The sequence below is a fragment of the Crinia signifera genome, chromosome 2 (assembly GCF_055691185.1).
Source record: "Crinia signifera chromosome 2, ASM5569118v1, whole genome shotgun sequence".
In the NCBI taxonomy this organism is placed as follows: Eukaryota; Metazoa; Chordata; class Amphibia; order Anura; family Myobatrachidae; genus Crinia; species Crinia signifera.
The window spans coordinates 252,407,438-252,428,836 of record NC_139218.1 but is presented as its reverse complement, the minus strand read 5'-3'; the positions used below and the strand labels follow the sequence as shown (position 1 = coordinate 252,428,836).

The 21,399-nt window shown below is 42.6% G+C and overlaps 2 protein-coding genes across 22 annotated transcripts in view; one reads left to right on the top strand and one right to left on the bottom strand.

Annotated features, from left to right (window-relative positions):
- The window catches only part of TFG (trafficking from ER to golgi regulator), a 31,549-nt gene extending 14,817 nt beyond the window's left edge, over positions 1-16,732 (top strand). The window contains exons 2-8 of one of the 2 annotated variants that reach the window (XM_083174288.1): positions 1,118-1,327; positions 5,694-5,777; positions 11,358-11,504; positions 11,592-11,759; positions 12,908-13,030; positions 15,719-15,823; positions 15,957-16,732. In XM_083174288.1, coding sequence (XP_083030414.1) covers positions 1,144-1,327; positions 5,694-5,777; positions 11,358-11,504; positions 11,592-11,759; positions 12,908-13,030; positions 15,719-15,823; positions 15,957-16,342 — 1,197 coding nt within the window. In that variant the 5' untranslated portion in view covers positions 1,118-1,143 and the 3' untranslated portion in view covers positions 16,343-16,732. Of the gene's footprint in view, positions 1-1,117; positions 1,328-5,693; positions 5,778-11,357; positions 11,505-11,591; positions 11,760-12,907; positions 13,043-15,718; positions 15,824-15,956 lie in introns of both variants that reach the window. The other variant, XM_083174287.1, reaches the window with a different exon arrangement.
- Positions 16,733-19,615: 2,883 nt separating this feature from the next.
- The window catches only part of ABI3BP (ABI family member 3 binding protein), a 355,065-nt gene continuing 353,281 nt past the window's right edge, over positions 19,616-21,399 (bottom strand). For 16 of the 20 annotated variants that reach the window (XM_083174266.1, XM_083174276.1, XM_083174271.1 and 13 more), the window contains one exon: positions 19,616-20,603. In XM_083174266.1, the coding sequence (XP_083030392.1) occupies positions 20,488-20,603 (116 nt within the window). In that variant the 3' untranslated portion in view covers positions 19,616-20,487. The remainder of the gene's footprint in view (positions 20,604-21,399) is intronic. The other 4 variants (XM_083174282.1, XM_083174283.1, XM_083174285.1 and 1 more) reach the window with 2 other exon arrangements.

Genomic DNA, 21,399 nt, shown 5'->3' with positions numbered 1-21,399 from the left:
CTGTAGGTATTCAATCTTCTGACTGGCCAGAAATGGTCCAACAAAAGGAACTTCTGCGGATTCAATCTATCGGCCATTTTCTGCAGCATCGTCTTTTTAAAAAGTCAAAACTACATGGTGTTTGCTGATGTCCGACTGTTGGACATATCGGCACACATTGAATTACCCCCCTTAAACTGAAAACTTTCCGCTGCCCCCATGGTCTGTGGGAGGCTTCTGTCCTACTTGAGCTGCCACCAGATGTAGCATATTTTACTGGTTGAATGTGTTCATGGTTTTCCATTTTCTACACAACTGTCAGAATGATTGGATTGTCCCTCCTGCTCTAGTCACGGTCTATAAAAGGTGAATGCATAGAAGGGTTATTACAGAATTGGTAACATTGAGAAATGCATATTGATTTTCCTAGTCAATAGATACACCTGCTTTGTGACAAGTCATCATTAGTGTGTTTCTGTCCTGTAAGAGGAATGTATGCTTTTAATTACCACATATTTAAGTTTCTAATGTAATGCATATTGTTTTCCATTCCCCCGTGCAATAAATCAAACTTATAAATAGGCAATTGTAGCTCCACCTCCTATTCCGCCTGACTCAAATCTTTTTCATTGCAGGGGTAAGTGAATTGGTACAGCCATGTAGCTAACCTATGCATCTAACAGACATTTGTCTAGTTGGTACTTAAAAGTGATTCTGAGATGGATTCAGTTTTTCCAGTATATGTATGATGCAAGTGCCTTTGTTTGCAAGCTCGCCATTTAGTATTTGGCCATTGTCGATTTTTATCTTTTTAGAGCCATGATTTCAACCCTTCTAAATTGCATAAAACCCTTTACAATACTATGTCTTGGAAAATAGCCTTGATGGTAAGAGTTATGTTTTTATTAAAGAGGAGTTGTGATGGCCCCGGGTGTGACCTGTACACTGGTGGGGTCATACACAACTTACTCTGTGGTTTCTAGCAAGCACACTGGGATAATGTAATACTGATATGCTCACATTTTCTTGGGCTGCATCAATTAGATTGTGTTACATTTCTATAAGGGACTATAAGCAGAGATTAATCTGGAGCCTGCAATGAGTCTGAAATGTATCCTTTTGCCCTTTTTTCTTATAGCTGCCTGAATCATCACGGAGTCGACAATGAATGGACAACTGGACTTGAGCGGCAAGCTGATCATAAAAGCTCAGATTGGGGAGGACATCCGCAGAATTCCCATCCACAATGAGGACATCACCTACGATGAGTTGGTCCTGATGATGCAGAGGGTCTTTAGAGGAAAGCTCTTGACTAATGATGAAGTGACCATTAAGTATAAAGATGAAGGTATGTGCGCTACATGCTGTTATAGACTTTATGTTTGTCAGAGTACTTTTTTCTCCATTTCTAAATGCAGAAACTTTTATAGTGGTCATAAAATATTACAAAAGGGATGACTATATAAGAGACAAGGAGACTATTTGAGTAATGGATATTGGTTGATGAACCCTCTAATGTAAAGTTAGTAGCATTATTCACTGAGTAGTCATATATATTTATTAAAGAACCCAAAGTTGCAAATCCAAGGTGAATTCTATTGTCTTTAGTGTGCAATGAGTGACCTATTAATACAGGTCTATTTATTTGGCATATTGTTTAAATACATTTCTTGATATCTGTTCTAAAAAAAAAAAAGGGTACATGTGCATTATCACGGCGCCCAATTTAATCTAAATCACATACAACATCGTATACAATTTAGCATCCGATTTGATCCGCGATGCGATTTTCCTGCCAATTTTCATGCTATTCCATCCTTGCACACCCTCACTATCCAAGTCAGCCCGAAACATGGCGAGCGGACGCGGTACGCGTCCTCCCGACCTGTTCATACCCCCACTATCCACGTCGGCGTGGAGTTCATTTTATGAAGCGTGGCAAGCGCAGCGAGCCATCGAGCCCGAAGCGTAGCTAGCCCCGTGGAAAACTATCCCGAAGCTTGGTGAGTGGACGCAGAATACACGTCAAGTAATCTGTGTCCGCTCGCCACACTTCGGGATCGTTTTACGCGTCCCCTCGCGGGCGGCGCTACGCTCGCCACGCTTTGGGCTCGGTGACTCGCTACGCTTTAAAAGATCAACTCCAAGCTGCCGTGGATATTGGGGGTATGAACAGGTCAGGAGGACGTGTACCGCGTCCACTCGCCACGCTTCGGCCTGACTTGGATAGTGGGGGTGTGCAAGGATGGAATAGCATGCAAATCGGCGGAAAATCGCCCGATAATGGGTCGTTAAATCGCATGCGGTTTTCGGACAATTTCGCGGGAGCCGTGATAATACACAAGTACCAAAAAATTTTAAGATTTTCCTTTTAATAGGATGTGTAAGGTTTATGATGTTTAAGCCATGTAACTGGTGGTGTATTGGCAGTGGGAAAATTAAAGGATACATGCAGGAGGATCTGTGCCAGCACACATAAGAAACTAGCTATGTCAGCAGATTAAGTCCAAAGAAGTTCATACAGATGTCTCCCTGTTCATCTTACACATGATGGACCTGATTCTCGCCAAGCACATTTGGTTTGCTAATGGTCAAAACCATGTGCACTGCAGGTGGGGCAGATGTAACGTGCAGAGCGAGTTAGGGTCCATACACACGGCTATTTTGCTCAGCGTGTATGGACAGCGATGATCTATTTGTTGCTATATGTTTGAGTACGTAAGCTTAGTGTAGACCCAGTTGTTTGCAATAGACCTTTAGGATGCAGGCCCTATCAATTGAAAGGTCCAAACTGTATCTTTATCTTGAATTTATTGGAATGTTTTGTTATATGGCAAGGGTGATCATCATGGTTCATCAGGGTGAAGTAAGCACAAAATGGAGTGACCTGTTTCATGTGCATCCTGCCCGCTTCCCTGGATAAATCTAATTTAATTTGGTCTAATAAAACATTAAGAACCAAAAGTTGTTAAGATATTTTCCCAATGTTTCACCAATATTTTATTTTAGTTTTGTACGAGATAATGATTGCGAGTAATTGGATATCTTACACCATCGGGAATGTAAATCGTTGGGACCTGTGCCATAAAGATCTATTGAAAGTGAAAATTAATATTTAACACGAACTAGAACTTGTTTGCAAATGATAGGAATAGGGGCACCAGCTTTACCTATATTCTAAAGATAAGATCTGGGTTGCATGCAAACAGGTTTTTTGTCCAAGTGCACTCAGCTGGTAGGGTTTGCCATTGTCTCTAGTGTATGGTATGGTGTGTTCTCCTCTTTGTGCGTGGAGCTACACAATACCTGACCTGTCCTTGGCACCTGAAACATTGGAAGGGTAAAGGGCTACTTTCCAAAGCTTCCAGGGACTGACAGTCTGCCAAAACTGGCTCCATTGTATGAACATTGGCATTGCATGCAAACATGGCCTAGGGTCTCCTTAGGGTAGTACACTCTCTTTTCCCAAATCCCATACTTTTCATGTAGAAATGTGGAAGGAGTCCCCTCTATCTTCAGCAGTAGACTGCTTCGTATTCTTATTTGAAAGCAGGGAGACCGTTCTTTAAAGTGGTATCGGGGAAGATTTATCAATGTTTGGAGAGATGAAGTACCAACACCTCAGCTCCTATCACTTGTGTAACCCTGCCTTCTAAAATGTGTTCGTAGCTAGATCACATGGTTTCTCTGTTAAGCTATGATTTTGGGCCTCTTTCAGACCTGCTTGCTGGTCTGTGAGTGTGTTAAACCCAACAAGCAGGTAGCCCTGCCCCTGTGTATGGCTGAAAACGCATACAGAGCTGTTAACATTGGGTTTGTTAGTGGAGTAGCGTGGTGCTTATTTCCAGGGATCTGCCTGGTCTATAGCATAAGGGGTTTCCCAAAATTCCCTAATTTAAACAGTGATGGAAATGGTGGATGGTACAGACAGCTGGGCGCTCCACTTTTGTTTTAGTCTGAACGCAGCTGTGCACATGGGAAAATCGTTCACTATCGAATGATTCCCCCCTACTCACAGCGCCGAGTGACCCAGGACGCACTCTGCTCCATGAAGGCTATGGGGCGAAGGAGGACACTGATGGCGTCGGCGACCCTCCCTTCCAACGGCCAGGGGACACCTAGAAACCACCCGACTGCATGCCTCCAAACGACTGCAGGGTGTAAATCTCGCTACGAGCGAAGGTTAGCCTTCACTCACTTCCTTCAGTCTGACAGCTCACACATGCGCACTGTGTACCATGTCCATGCGCGGTCCTTCGATAATCACTCTGGCTGCAAATTTCCAGCCCAGCGATTTACTGCCTTAGTGGTTGTGTTATCTTCATGAGACAACCAAGAATCCACTAGGGAATCCTCAACCTAAAACAAATCAGATTGTTACAGACTTTCTGGCACGCTTAGCTGGAATCGGGTAGAAAGGGCCCAAATCACACTGGTGGTGTTAGGGCGCCTTTAGATATTGTATATGCAGCAGAGTATGAGTGACAGAAGCCTGATTGAAGGATATATGTCTGTGCCCTGTTTTCATGCATATATCCAATGCATTTTGGACCGTTAGAAACAGCCTGATATTGCGATTTATGATTTTCTAATCCCTAATAAGTGCATGCAACTGGTGACAAAGATAGCAGCACTGGTGTTAATTGAATAGCCCCCGTTGAAACAATTACCTGTGGGATCTCCAAATAACAGTGAGGATGAACCTCCAGGTTATCGAAATACATGAGGCAGCACCATGCTGAAACTGTTGGCAACAGAACATGCGTAATAAAGGAAATTCTCTATATGTATAATCTCATACTTCACACTGTGATATTTCAGTATAAAATATTATTTTCTGTGATGAACTACTCTAACTACTTTGTTTTTGTGTATATCTGCTTGTATCCCATGTTTATACGGGATGCAGTCAATTTGCCGGCGGTCGGAATCCCGACACTGGAATCCCGACCGCCGAAATCCCGAAACTTTCTCCCTCCGTGGGTGTCCACGACACCCATAGAGGGAGAATAAAATAGCGTGCCGAGCGTAGCGAGGCACCGGGCCCGCTGCGTGGCGAGCGCAGCGAGCCCGCAAGGGGGGGGCACTCAACGTCCCCCCCATGTCGGGATTCCAGTGTCGGGATTCCGACCGCCGGCATTACATATCGGATCCGTTTATACAGTATGTATAAAATGAAGGCATTGTGTAACTTTATTTGTTCACAGGATTCATTGTTTGCTCTTTATTCAAGCCTACCGGATATGTTTTGAGCTATAATGTATGTTTGAATATTGTCAGCAAATATAATGGGTTAGCCAACATTTAATGGAATGCCACATCATCATACAGTGTGGAAATGTAAACTACAGAACTAACAAATATTGCCACATGGTGGTGCTAACAGGATGTGCATTGCAAGCACTGCCGTTCCTTCTCCACCGTTACATGCACATCACTCACTAGCCTAACTTTACTAAATACTATTACATCACATCATTTCTGGCTTGTGCACATCTTTTGGGGATTCTTTCACTGTCTGCAGTCAATTTTGAAACATGGCTAAATGTCACTGACCTCAGCGTGTTCATGTTGGTGAAGATTATTGACCTATAAAACTCTGCTTTGCTAGAAATCTGGTTATTTTTTTATACTTTCTTGTGTTGTGTTAAAACACATGCTTGAGGTAATGAAGCCACACCCCCCTTATATTACTTTGGTTTGTGTATTTGCAGATGGAGACCTCATTACTATCTTTGACAGCTCTGACTTATCATTTGCTATACAGTGTAGTAGGATATTGAAATTGACTCTATTTGGTAAGTATGGTCACACTTTTACGAAGTATGCAAATGTTTTCTGTCCTTGTGCACGGTGACTATCACACACACACACACACACACACACACACACACACACACACACACACACACACACACACACACACACACACACACACACACACACACACACACACCAGCTGATCTTGTGTCCCTGTATTGTATTGTCCATCCATAGTGGCTTTAGGGCCTGATCCTGCATGGATCTCACAATATTTATCTAATGGGCAAAACCATGTGCACTGCAGGTAGGGCAAATGTAACATGTGCAGAGAGTTATGACACTCATTGCGGTTTGTGTTTAGCTCTGTATGATAAGTGATTCAGGTAGTCCATTCCCCTTGAACTTGATGTGTACTAAGCAAGTGTTGTTTGTCAACCAGTAGAGGTACTCAGTGCATTTCAGTAGATTCAGAGAGACTCTACCGCTTACCTACTGTATTTGCCGGCGTATAAGATGACTTTTTTTTCCCCTGAAAAACATGCCTCCAAGTGGGAGGGTCATCTTATACGCCGGGTACAGGATGCGCAGGGTCTGCATCACCATCGCTATGGGGTGTGGTACATATGGAGCGATGTGTCCTCCAATTTTTAAGCGATCGATCCAGATCAATAATAGAAAAAAAAAAAAAAGATCTTGCAGTATGTGTATGCCCCCCTTAAGTTTGGGTGGGGTGTGTTCAAACCCCAACCTAACCACAATTATGTCACCCTGGCTTTGATCCACAGCCAATACCTTAGTCAACTCTCCTGTCGAACCATGGCATTCCCAAGAGTTGGCATGCATCCTTCACGGAGGAGCAATACACCCGTGACCATTTTACTGAAGGCTAAGCTTGTTAAATTTATGTGATCAACTATCTATTTTATCTCAGATTGGGTTAGTATAACTGTAGCTGGGATATTTCTTGAAATGGTTTTCCCTTGTAAACTGTACTATGGGTGTGGGTGGCGTTGCGCTACACATTGACTGACCTTTCTTTTCAGATGCAGTATTTTCATGTACGAAGTTACTGCTAAGTAGAACCACTAGGTGGCGGTGGAGGCATTGTCAATCTATTCCTGACTTTAAATAAAAGTTATTTTCACAGAATGCTGTCCAAAGCCGTTACTATAGCAGCACTTGTTTTAATTCCCTTTAGACTTTTGGGAAGTAACATAGAAACCATATGTAGCATTCACCGCTTCATGCTTCTAATTACCTATATTCGTTTACTTGATGATCAATTTAACTTCTGCAGCATTATGATGTCTTGTCTCATTTTATGGTCTCTTACAAAGGCTTAAATGATTTTAGTTTATATTGGCTGCCACTCCTATACAGTTGCAACGGTCTTAAAAAAACAAAAACCCTGAAACAAAATGGTATAATATCACTAGTTTTAGCTTATTTGTAATTTATTGATCTATCTAGTTAGAGCGACCGAAAAATGTCCAGTTTTGGGGCAAAAACTGGCTAGGGATCCAGGATATGTGTTTCAGCAAAAAAAAATCTCTAAAGCCGTGCACACGGCAGCGATATGGGCTATAATCACTGGGAATATGGTAGCTGGCGACCATATTGCCAGTGATGGGAGTGTGCCCTGGCGATAAATCGACGGGTGCGCACTACCGCTTTCAGCCCCATTCCAGCTGATTCCCTCTGCGGCTCCCTCGGCAGAGGTTCCTTTTCATCAGCGACCATCTCTGGTCGCTGATGAAAAGGAGACACTGGGCAATATATCTCCTCGTGTGTACGCACCTATAGTGCTAGTTCGCCATGCAAAGCAAAATCCCAGATGAGTAAGTGTCGCTTGTTAGGGCTAATTGTATAGCCCCTGGTTGAGTGATTATGGTGATTTACCATGGCTAATTGGATACCTTCCTCTTGTGAGTGTTCAGAAACATTAGTAATGTCTGAGGTAGCTATGGCTTAATTCTCCAAGGATCCTGTTATAGGTAGAGCCCTTTATAAAAGATGCAGAATATACTGTTTTTTTTTTTTTTTTGATTGGCTCCCGAATGGCGGGAGATTCAAACTGCCGCGAGCGGCACTTTGGATTGGCTGCCGCAGCAGCACCAGATTCAAAGCACCGCTCCGTTCGCTGCCGCTTCCGTGCACGCTGCAACTGTACTGTGGGTGCAGGGGATTATACAGCTGCTCCCCTCCTTTAACCCTGCGCATCCTGTACCCGGCGTATAAGATGACCCTCCCACTTGGAGGCATGTTTTTCAGGGGAAAAAAAGTAGTCTTATACGCCGGCAAATACGGTAGGTAAGCGGTAGAGTCTCTCGGAATCTAATGAAATGTACGGAGTACCTCTACTGGTTGACAAACAACACTTTAAATTGTTGATTTTCTTGAAGTGCATTTTTGTTTGATTGCTTCAATAGTTTCTGCTCCATATCAGTTGTTTGCTCTTGGCACCAAGTTTGCTTATAGCATCCAGATGCCTCTGCGGAGAAACGCATACATAAACACATACAGACTCCTTTATTTTATTTTCCTCTAACGTCTGAATCAGTGTCATTTTGAACAATGTGAATGGAGAAAGTAGTCTGCTTTCTCAATTTGTATTTGTTACATTTAAATTCTAGATGAGTGAAGATGTAGCTGTAATGTCTGCTATTTTTCTTGTAAATTATTCGGATGATCTTGTAATAGATACTATTTGGAACTTCCAGAAAATATAATTTTGAAACTATGTTTGGGTGTATGCAGAGCTGGATTAAGCCTTCGGGGGCCGGGGCACTTTAGAAAGGGAGGGCCCCTCCTACTTGTCATTACTGGTCAACTGCAGGGGGAGGGGGGGGGGGGGTAAAATTTTTTTTTTATATATATATATATATATATATATATATATATATATATATAATTTTTTTTTTTTTTTTTTTTAAAGCCTGTGTTTGTCCCTCTGTACCTTACTCTATAGGAGCCCTGACAGGGTCAGCGCTGCCTCTGATTAAAAACCCTCCAATAACAAGGCAGCTTCTGCTGCTATCCTTCATAGTCCTGCGAAGCCTATGATGAGCTCCACCATGCACAGCTCAGCACAAGCCACTCAGCCTCTGACCTCTTGTGCAAAGTCTTATGGGACTTGGTCAACTCCCAGTAATGCACTGCACACTTGTGCAGTCAGTGTGCCTTGACTCCTTATGCTCAGCACCATTAATCATTGTCACATTGGCAGATAGGTGAAGCTGCAGCACTACCCCACTCCCATGCGCAAAACCATTAGCTTAAAAAAAAATGTTTTTGTTAAATACATGCCAACCACAGGGGCCCCTAGATAGAGGGGGGCCCAGGGGTACTGACCCCTTGTGCCCCATTATAATCCAGCCCTGGGTGTATGTCATAAATGCACAGAACATCTAATCTGATAAGGGTTCATAGGTATTCTAAGGAGTGAATGTGTCTTCTGCTGACTGCACTAGTAAAACACAACCTCCATGATCTGACACCATTCTATTCCTCTCTCCTCAAATACATTTGTGCGGCCCTGAGGGGGAATAAGTGGACCTGTCATATCATAGGCTTTTAAACAATGTATACAGCTTTGTCTATACTGTAGTGTTTTTGGTACTTGTGTAGTTTCACGGCACCAGTATGGCGCCGTGCGTCTGAGTCCCCTTGCAGGCTCGCCACGCTATTTAAAAACAACTCCATGCCAACATGGATAGTGGGGGTATGAACTATCCATGTTGGCATGGAGTTAAGTTACTTTTTTTAACATAGTTTGTGGCGAGCGTAGAACCCGGAAGTAGCACGGCGCCATGCTGGCGCCGTGAAACTACACCAGTACCGTGTTTTTTTAGGTTTACAAAAAAAATCTTTTGCAGCTACATGGCCTAGCTTTATAGTTATGACCGTAACAGTATAAGTAAATTAAAGACCTAAATGACTGCTGGCCGAGAAATTGGCCCAAGTAGGGTCAGTGTGATGTCCCCTCAGGTCCAATCCTCGGACCTCCCTCCCGTCAGAGTTCCAGTCAGGGACCATGGGTCGCATGCAATCTGTCACCAGTAATGGCGCCGCATGTTATGGATCACATGCGACCATGCCGCCAGGGAAGATCAGCTGGGCATACACTGCTGCTAGAAATCAGTTTCCTCTTATCTGTGCTTGGTTTTATTCCTTTGGAAACTTTTTCTCCATGTCCACTGACAGAAGTGGTGGCTTTTTCAATCTGCCCAAGTCTCCAATTCAATGCGGCCGGCGAGGGGGTTAAATGGTGGGGATTGCCAAAAAAAAGTGATCCTCGCAGTTTAGCCCCTGCGCCGGCTGTTCACCCTATTCTATGTTCAGGGGAAATCCTCGCTGTCAGAGGATGGCAAGGATTCCCTCAAACAGCGAGGCTTGTGGCTGATGCAGGGAGCTCACTGCATTTAGCTGTGAGCCTTGCTGTTTTAGCGGCCGAACATGCCGTTTCCCCGTCGCTACAAAAACCTAGCGAGGGGGAAACGGCATATGCAGGGGATCAGTTGAATACTGACCATGCGAGCTGGAACAGCGAGCAGTCAGCAATGCTCGCTGTCACAGCTTGCAAAAATCATTGAATTACACCTGTTTGTGTGACTTCCACAGGAATGGTTATTCACCACAATCCGTAAAACATTGACGTTGGAACCACACAGCATAAACCATCAAAATGACAGAGCAGCCTTACGAATGTTCTTGCAGTGTAGCCAACACAAACCATTTCCATTTCTATGTCTAACATTCACTTTTTGTCTACCACCTGTATGTTTCATTACCCACATTCCATATTGTCAGCTCGCTGCTTCACATTACTTTCTAAATTCGAAACATACAATGTTTTTTTTTTAATAGGCCGTTCTGTTGATTATGCTACTCATGGATATTGCATTCATTGTACAGTGTTCACTTTTATTGTGTCCATGTTTTTAAAGTAAATTATGGTGTATACAGTAGATTTGTATTTGTAGGCTGGACTATTAGGACTGATACTTCCAAAAACCATGTGATGAATGGGCCATGTGGGTAAAATTTAAATCTAAAATTTGATTAATCGTACTTGATAATGTTGACTAATATGAGTTAATTGTTTAAGTATAACCTGCCATCCACAGGTTAAAATAAAATAGTTTGGAGTTTATCCCAAGTACCCGGGCTTACATCACAAGTTTCTGATTTAGATGTAAAATATCCGCTGCCCTGAAGAAAAAGGTTTAATATCTGAAGAACATAAGCTATGCTCCGAACACTTAGATTCCTACAGGGGTACTCTTTGGAGCAATATCGAAGCTCTGTGATATATATATATATAAATAGGCAGACTAATTAGATTGGACAATGGCTCCTGAACTCTCCAGAGATTGTTAGCGGTTTTTTCATGCACCCTTTAGACCAAAAGTAATATTTAGACATTCTACAATTATTTAAGTCAATTGTTTTTTTACCTACCAACCTAGGACCATTTGTATCGTGGCGGAAATGGCATATGTGACAAAAAATGGTCTTTTTATAGTATAAATGTATCAAAATATTGTTGTGAATCTGCATGAGTTTATTACGAAATGTATTGTATTATTGTTAAATTGCTCCAATTTGCATTACAGTTAATGGACAACCACGTCCTCTAGAATCCAGTCAGGTGAAGTATCTACGCCGAGAGCTCATAGAACTGCGTAACAAAGTCAACCGTCTGCTGGATTGTTTAGAGCCTCCTGTGGAACCTGGGATTCCAAGCAGCCTGCAGGATACTGGTAATTGCATGACTGCCCAGAATGTCAATTAGCTTCCCCTGCCCTATATCTAGGTGCTCAGGTACTGTTGTTGCTTTTACAAAACAGAATCTGTGGATGGTCGAGAAGAGAAACACACTGCTCCAGACTCCTCTGTTAAGCCATCTAACCAAGTTATGGCTGCCAGCATGTCTGCTTTTGATCCCCTCAAGAATCCAGATGAAATCAATAAAAATGTCATGTCTGCTTTTGGACTAACAGAGGACCAAGTTACTGGTATGTTCTGTAATGATAGTGGGAGAGCTTAATGTTATGTTTACTGTAAAATTGAATGGAGTTACTAGTAGCCCATGTACTTGTTATATTTTTGTATATAAAATATAGATGCATGCAGAATTGGGGTATATAGCAGGTGGCTATCTTAGGACACTCCCAATAATGAAGCTTTCATTAGTGACTGGAATTATGGGACAGATAGCAATAGCATGGTGCAGTTGGAATATCACCATGTGACCATCTGGCTGCCAGTTGTCTGTGTTCTCTTGTTTTCTTAGTGCTAGTGGATGCTTCTAATTTTTAGATAATTTTACTTTAACTAAATTGGTCACAAACCCAAATTTTTTGATCCATGGTTGGAAGTGCAACCTTGCTTAACATGATCTCAGGAAAAAAAAACATTTGTAATTGAGGGGCAGATTTATTAAGCTCGGTGAAGTGATAGTGTCTGGTTTTTCGAATCTGCCATCAGCTCCCAACTGTCATTTTTCAAACAAAGCCTGTAACCCTTCAGTTAAAAGCTGATTGACCGGTGATTAAAAATCAGAAAATCGGCTCCTACCTGAAGTTACAGGCTTGCTTAAAAAATGACAGATTGGCCGATGAGAAAAACACTCACTTCACCGAGCTTAATAAATCTACCCCTGAGACTGGGTGGTGACTGTTGATCGTGGTTGGTGTGGTATAGCACACAGTCATTAGCCCTACGTCGGGATCCCAACTGCCCGCAGCAGGGGGAGCGCAACGAAGACCCTTGTGGGTTTGCCACGCTGTTACACTCGCCACCTGTTCTATTCTCCCTCCTATGGGGTTGTGGACCCCCACGAGGGAGAATAGCCGGTGGCAGTCGGGATTCCGAGTGTTAGGGTTTTAAGTCGGGATTCTGAAGTCTGTGTAATAAATGTTGGAATCCCGACCTGGTTTCTGAGTAGGGGGTTGATCAGGAAGCAATGGCCGTAAGCTGTGCCATCTTCAGAGGTGCAGGGGTAAAATACAGCAAGTAGAGCAATGTAAGCAGGATTTCATTTTTATTCTTGGTGTAAATTTCTGTATATGTAGTAGTAGTAGTACGTTTATTTATAATAAGTGCTATATAGTTCATAAGTGCTTGCGTCCATGTTCATAAATACTTTGCTGTTATTTCCTAGGGCCTCCCAGCGCTCCTGTAGAGGAACGTTCAAGCACACCTGATAGTATTGCCTCCTCCTCCTCTGCTCATCCTCCAGGGGTCCAGCCTCAGCAACAGCCATACCCAGGAGCTCAGCAGCCAGGTCAGATGGAAGGTTAGATCATCTATTATACTTGCATTTTTTTTAATCTTCCCATTTTACAATTTTTCTTTTCATCGAAATGACAATGTTAAATTTGCATAATAATTTGTTCTGTGAACAATTGTGCTTGCAATAATTTTGATCCAATAATGTATCCCTGGGGACAACAGAGTTCCTTGTAAATGTTCTGCAGCTAGTGTGTTCCACCACATTTGTAGCATTTGTACATCGTGGTCCGTTTGTTGATGGAACACGCCTGTCTCAGGAGAGAATGCCTTCTGATAAACGAGGATAGCAAAGAACACTTGGTAATTGTGTGTCCTGCATTAATGCTGTTCAGTGGCTGTTACAGCAATGTCACGCTTCTCAGAAAAATATCTGTAAAATCATTTCGCAATATCATTCGAGAAGCACCAGTCACATGCAGCATAATAGACTGGGGGAAACATTGGTGATCTGTGGTGCAAACATGGGATTGCTCCTTATTGATATCGGCATGCATTTGGTACTCTGAGTGACATGCCAAGGTGTTCTGATCTAGGGGTTTAATATGTCCAAATAAACTAAATGTGAGGTCTATTTGTTCTCTAATCCTGTGTACACTCTTCTTATATTTTTGACCCTGAAGTATTTTCAGTACTGTTGTAGTTGTCCGAATCCACATTATTTTGTTTAAATGTTTATTAAAAATAACAAACGCTTAACAGTATACTAGACTTCATCATTAGCAGTTAGGTCCCCCACTGTTTACTGCTGGAGGTGGTACAATAATGTCTTAGTGCTGGTTTTCAGTCATTGTCCTGCAGAGAAATGTGTATAAGAAGTGGTGCACACAGACTCTGGGGCACCATTGGGTGATCATTTAAAAAGAAATGTACAGAAATCATTAGGAAGTTAAGGGGCTTGCATTCCAACTTGGCTAAACTCTGACTTTTCCATTTAAAAGGGGGTACTTGTTACCTAGCACGGCGCCCAGATTTCCTACGTACGGCACCATAGGGAAATCGCATTGCATGGGCCATTATAACGGCATGCTTTTTTTTTCTATGCTCATTGTACCCACATTAGGTATACAATAATATGATTGTATGTCCCCAAAATAGGTTTAACGCCCCCCCCCCCCCCCCCCCCCCACTATCCACGGCACCCCGAAGAGTGGTGAGCGGCGGTGGAACGTGTCCTCCAACCTTTTCATTCCCCCACTATCCACGTCGGCGTGGAGTTGATTTTATAGAGTGTGGCGAGCGCAGGGAGCCACCGAGCCCGAAGCGTGGCGAGCGGACGCGGATTTCTTTACATGGATTCCGCGTCCCTTCGAGGGGCTCGCTGCGCTTGCCAAACTATATAAAATAAACTCCACACCGACGTGGATAGAGGGGGAATGAAAATGTTGGATGACCCGTTCCGCTGCCCCTCGCGGGTGCTCGCCATTCTTCGGGGGTGGTGTGGATAGTGCCGGGGGTGCGTTAAACCTATTTTGGGGACATACAATCATATTATTGTATACCTAAAGTCATGGCATAGCACACCCTATAAAATTGCATGCGATTTTGCGGCAGATGCGATGGCCCGGGGCAGAGAGCAGTGAATAAATTACATAGGAAAATTGCATTGCATCGCACGGCCCTAAAATGGCCCATGCAATGCGATTTACCTACGCAGAATAGCCCACTAAGCAAATTGCTTAGTGGGCGCCATTGTAGGAAACAAGTACCAAAAGGGGCGAGTCCTTTGCATGTCTTGGTCACCTAATCATCAATAGCTTATAGCTGATGTTGAATAGTTTTTGCCCTCAATGGCAAACTGAAATTTATTTATTTTTGGGGGGGGGGGGGGGGGGGCGGCGGACACTGAGCATCTGTAGATCTGCCTTGACACCTGTGAAGCCCCGTACTCCGGTTCTGATGGGCCACAGACAGTCTGCCAAACAAGGGTGACAATCTGTTGGTGAAACAATGTATTTCGCAAACTGATGGATTGCATAATCAATAGGAACTTGTCTTGGCCATTGCGAAACTACAAGTCCCATCATGCCTTGCCACAGTTTTGCTATACTTACCTGGTCCCCCGGCATCCTCAGTGGGTTTTAGGATCCTTTTTAGCGGTATCTCCGGTCCCAGGGGTGCATTTTGCGAGTGGGTCGGTTGCATGGCCGCACACCTGGGACCAGAGAGGCCCCTGAAGAGGATCCTAAAGGCCCTCCCCCCCCCCCCCCCCCCCCCCCCAAAAAAAAAAAGCTAAATCTGAACAACCAACCTGTAATGTAAAAAAAGGCAGAACAGCTTTTTGTTTTTTTCTTGCAATTGACAATTTTGGGTAGACTATATATAAATAGATATTTAAAAAAAAATGTTTTATATATAATAGGCTCAGCACAGGTGAGAGGGGTTAAATTCCTTTCCCTTTTTTGATTTCCTTTTTATTCATTTTTTTTTCTTCTCTCCGGGTTTGTAAAATGTTGTGGTCAGTGTTCTAAATTAAAACCTTTCTGTTCCCAAGTTCAAGCTTTTATAGAGTGGTGTGCATTTCCCATCTTGATGACTTCCCCATAAGCCCTTTCTGCAGCTTCCCATTTTAAGTTTGATCATCTTAAATATATCTCTATGTATTATAAACCATGCAAAATTGCTTAGTTTATATAAGGTTTATGGAAAATCTTTTTTTTTTTTTTTCATTCTTTCTTTTTAGGCCAAATGTATCAACAGTATCCACAACAGCCTGGATATCCATCAGTTCAAGGTCAACCCCAGCCTCAAGCTCAGCCCCAGCAGCAGTATGGCATGCAGTATCCTGGTAAGAGTCTATGGGGGCAATAACACAGAACCGCATCTGTATCTGGTGTTCAGTTTGTCAGGAGTAATGAAAGTCCAATTGTGGAGGAGATTAAACGTCATCTTACATATATTCAACTTTTGTATTTCTCTAGGTTACAATCAGCAAGCACCACAAGCAGCAGCCGCAGCTTCTCAGCAGTTTCCGGGCTATAGTCAGCAGGCTGCACAGGCTCCTGCCTCTGGATTTCAAGGCCAGCCACAGCAACTACCTTCACAAACGTCTCAACAGTACCCATCTGGTTCCTACCCACAACAGACTTACACTACACAAGCCTCTCAGCCTGCCGGTTATAACGTCCCACCTGCTTCCCAACCTGGCATGGCACAAAGCCAGCCAGGGAACTATCAGCCTAGGCCTGGGTATACTCCACCCCCTGGTAGCACTGTAACTCCCCCTCCAAGTGGGCCTAACCCATATGCCCGTAATCGCCATCCATTTGGTCAGGGGTATGCCCAACCAGGACCTGGATACCGATAACTCCAATATCCTTGCCAAGGCATAGGCTGCTAGATATATTTCCTTCCCAACAGACTCTAATATTAAGCTTACAATTAATGATACTTCAGGGAGCAGATAAAGAGCAGTCTGTGCTTTTTAATGCTGTATAACTGGAGAAAGAGACCAAATGATTCTTGCTTTGATTGTATCTGCTCTCTAGCTGAAATTTTAAGCCCAAAACCAATAAAATGTGTGACACTAGCCAGCCTTGTCAGAGAAGTGTGCAAACGCTAATTGCAGCCCCACTTATTTGGCTTGTTTTAATGATCTGATGTGTTCAGTTAGATCTGTTCTGAAGTAAAAAGTAGGTATTATGTACAAATTCTAACCGTCACTTTGAAACCTAATAAAATATTAAAACGTATGAAATGTTTGTTTGTGTAGTGAATGTATTTAGCACCTTATCCTGCGGCTTTGTTAATGTGAGAATTTGGGGAGAAGAGCGTGTGCTCCTATACTGATGTGGTGGTTTCATGATTTCTCTTTCTCCATTCATACCTCTGACCATGCATCATAATCTAGTCCAGGGGTAAAAAAACTATTTGCAACTACTCAGAGTAAGCTGGGATGTTACTGCTGTGAAGTATGGACATAGAAAAGTGTTCTTTATGCAAATCAAATTTCAGTCACATTTAGTAACCCCTTTATAGATGCTAAGGCTGTGTAAATCAGCTTGTGATACCATTGCAGGCAAAACATTGTAAAGTGTATAGTACCACTCAGGGAAATATGCTATTATTAGCATTGCATCACCGCTACTAATACGTTCTCCGGGGCCTATCTTAGTCCTGATGCTGGAGTCACAAGAAGAATCGTTCGTGACCCGCAATAACACATCGGGGACTCATCATTGATCCCATTTTCATTCGAATAAATATTAATTGGATGACACAATTAGTCGATGGTGATATTCCACATTCTTGTTGCTTGTGATCTTCATTTGAGTTAGCTGAACCAATGTAGTAAGTTCATGCACAACCGAGAAATAGGGAAGGTGGCCTAGATCAGAGGTATTTAAATCTGCCTAGCATCAGCTAAGACTCCAAACACCTTCCCTAAGAATCCTATAGTACAGGAGAAAACCACAACTAACAATTATAAAAGGGAAAACCACTTTCTAACACATTTAAGAGGCAAGACTAAATGTAAAGGAAGATTAAACCATTGGCTGTTTTTGTAGCCCCCACCCCACTATACGCATATGCGCCCTGTCAGATTCTCCAGAGAAGTTTGTCCTAAATGTAGAAACCTCCAAAATGCCAGGGAAGTAATTGCAGGCTCTGCTTGTTTCCCCTAATATACAGTGGGGATATTTGAATTTAAAGTATCCATCATGATTTTGCCGGGTGACTGGGCGATGGTCGGGATCCAACAATCTTAGATGACCGTCAAATGAACAAAGTAGTCTGTGCCAGGCTAATCTGTTTGCAGAAAGTACACTGGAGAGACCGTATGCCAATTGTTATCAGTGTGTAGTGCCCTGACATCAGGAAGGGGTGGTCTTGTATGCCCAGGATACAAAGGAGTAAATTTACAAGGGGTTCTAAAAGTGAAGCAACCAAAACGGATCCCATAATTTTCTAGGATGTAATGAGAAATGCTAGTTAAAATGCAAGGGCAATCACCACTTCTCACTTTTAGAACCTTTAGTACTGGGGTAGCCAACCCTGGTCCTCGAGAGCTACCAACAGTGCATGTTTTGCAGGTCTCACAGAATCACAAGTGAGCTAATTAGCTCCATCTGTGTATCTTTTAAAATGTGTCAGCTATTAATGAGTGCAGCTGTGCAGCAGCTAGGTTGTCTGGAAAATGTGCACTGTTGGTAGCTCTCGAGGGCTAGGGTTGGCTACCACTGCTTTAGTAACTTTACACCACAGACTGCACTGGTGTGGAAAGACCAGTGAATAACCGGCTAGGGTTGGCTACCACTGCTTTAGTAACTTTACACCACAGACTGCACTGGTGTGGAAAGACCAGTGAATAACCGTCTAACTGGTGGTGGTGCCTGTAAACTGGACATCCCCAGCTCTGGTGGCACATTAGCGAATTGTTCAAGGCACAGTGGTAAAAAAAAAAAAAAAAAAAAACAGTAATTGTTAGTTGGACGCCCACTAAGCTATTAGCGTAGTTTTACGCGGGTGTGGTATAACACACCGACAGTCAGGATTCCGACAGTCATTACTCCGATGTCGGAATCCTGACTGCACAATGAAGCCCCTTGCGGGCTCGCCACTCTGCGGCACGGTGGCCACCTATTTTATTCTCCCTCTATGGAGGTCGTGGACCCCCACGAGGGAGCAGTCGGAATCCCGACTGTTGGGGAGACGTCCAGCACCCGTTTTAAGTGTCCCCTCGCGGGGCTCGTCACGCTTCGGGCTCTGTGGCTTGCTGCGCACGCCACACTATATAAAATCAACTCCATGGGGGTATGAGCGTACTAACTATAGTGGGCGCCCAACTAACATATAAGTACCAAAAACTCTGTTGTAGAAAGTGCCAAATAATAGAATCGGATTAGCAACATACCTATCTTCAATACAACTACCATCTTGGTAAATAAACCCTCCCTGGATGAGTGTCTCACATGTGCACAGTGTCAACTTCTGGGTTCGGAGCTAGCACTGGATGGAGGCTGCATGAGTGGAATCAAAAGATCTCTCCGCTAATGTGTCTCCATAGGCTAACCTGAATTTACACCATCTGAAGAGGTTAGAAACTACTGTGGAGAAACTCAGAGCTTTGGTTTTCAGGGTTGAGTCAATAGATGTCCGATCATAGTCCCAATTGACAATAATGCGGTCTTCGATCTGTAGTGCGAATTGGTATTCTGCAGATTGGTGAAAGCTCCTGTGTTATGCTATTCATACTGTGTATAACCAACCAAATATATTATCTGTATTTCCAATTTTTTTGGGGGGAAAAACATAAGTTTTATTAATTCCTAATATATCATTTAGATCAAACACAATGGGGCCTACGTATCAATCTCTGAAGTATCACAAATACACAAATTGACTTGTATTTAAAACAATAATAGTAAAAGTGTAAGAATATAATCTCTAACAAAGCTTGGAGAGAGATGAGCACAAATACCAACCGGTTAGCTTCTGTCGTTTTTCAAAAGCAGCCGGATACATAAGGCACAAGCTGATAGTACTTTAACTCTTTCAGTTTTATCTCTGAGCTTTGATAAATATGATCGATAAACCTTACAAACACAGGGTCCAATTTCAGAAAAACATCAAAGTAAAACCACTATTTAAAAAAAGTCAATATCTTTATTGTAGAGTTCATATACGGCTTTCAGATACAAAACCAGGTTGCATTTTGGAAATAAAGCTATATTGGATATACTGTACATTCTGTAAAAAGTTAATTACAAATCTATTTATAAATCACATGCTCATGTTAATTAACATAACTGTAGCCAGAAAAGTAAAATGCCATTTTGCACAAAAGACTGAACATTAAGTACCTGCCTTGTTTGCATCTTCTATCCACTAAGCGTTACTGCAATGTGACATAAGATGTGGGAGGAGATGACTTCTAGAACTTCCTTTAGAGAGCGATCTTAATGGTTTTTCTCCACTTACTAACCTTAAGCTGTTACAACAGTGTTTATTTTTTACTATATGCCTAGTCACCAGCAATCATGGAAATGGGGTACAGGTGGAAGTTCTGTTACCATAATGTGATGCATCTTCCCAGCAAAAAACTTTGTTATTAATAAATTAACATTGGCAGTGACAGCCCTAGATGATAATGACTCTGGATAGAGAATGCTTTAACTTGGTTGTTTCAAAATTCTAGTTGAATAGAAATTTGCTTCAAAATATTTATTACAACATTGTGATAAATAACATAGACACTGCTTTTCTCCTCTTTTTAAAATACCAAAAACAGGGAGCCAGCTTCCCGAGGTTTTATCCTATGAAGACAATAATATCTTTATTTTAATCTTGATAAATATGGAAGCAGTCTCTTAACTCCGTAATCAAAATAACTTGAATTTTTCATACATATTTTACATTAGTAGACATTTACGTAGGAAGAGCAGATTGAAGCTAGCAATGTAGTCTAGAATGAATGAGTCCGTGAATCCCTTGTAGTATTCTGCAGTCGTCTTACCACTTTCCAGGTATAGCTATACCACATTCATACCAATGGACGTAGCCGATATGTGTCTGTCCTCCAATCGCCCCAAAATCGACTGGCTGCTGGCGCACCGATCTGTAGAATCCTGTGCAATGTGATAAATTCATTTTAACAATATGCATACAGTACACCAGGATCAGCTGTTAGTTCAAGATGAGTTCAGCTGCAATAGAGATCTATCTAAAACCAATAGTTTTGATGAACAAGATGGTGGTGATAAAGGAGAGAGAGTAGGAGATTGCACCTGCCACTGGGCTCTTATACTGGTTAACTCTCAGAGGCAAATTCCTTCTCAAATGGACAAAACCCTGTGCACTGCAGGTGGGGCAGATATAACATGTGCAGATAGAATTAGATTTGTGTGGGGTTTTTCTTCAAAGTGAGACCTATATTGCAATGTAGAAATAAAGCAGTCAGTATTTTCCCTGCACAGAAACAAAATAATTCACCCATATCTAATTCTATCTGCACATGTTACATCTGCCCCCCCTGCAGTGCACATGGTTTTGTCCATTTGAGAAGGAATTTTCCTCTAAGAGTGAACCAGAATAATGCCCATTGTGTTTGGTTGGACGGTTTTTCACTAATGTCATTCTAATACCGTGTTCTCACTGCGAGTGAGAACTACACTGCTTTTACCCGGGGACTGCTGGGACGGACCCCTGCTAAGCGAATTCCCGGGTGAAGAAGTTCTAACCGGTAATTGCCTTTTAACACTGGTTTTTATGCAGTAAGAACGGGTCAACCCGGATCTCAAACACAGGTAAGAGATCTGGGTATGCGACCCGTTCACACTGCAAAAAAAAAAACAGTGTTAAAAGACAAATTTCGACATGCTAGACCCGGAAATTTGTCAGCAGTGAGAACGGGGTATAATTGAC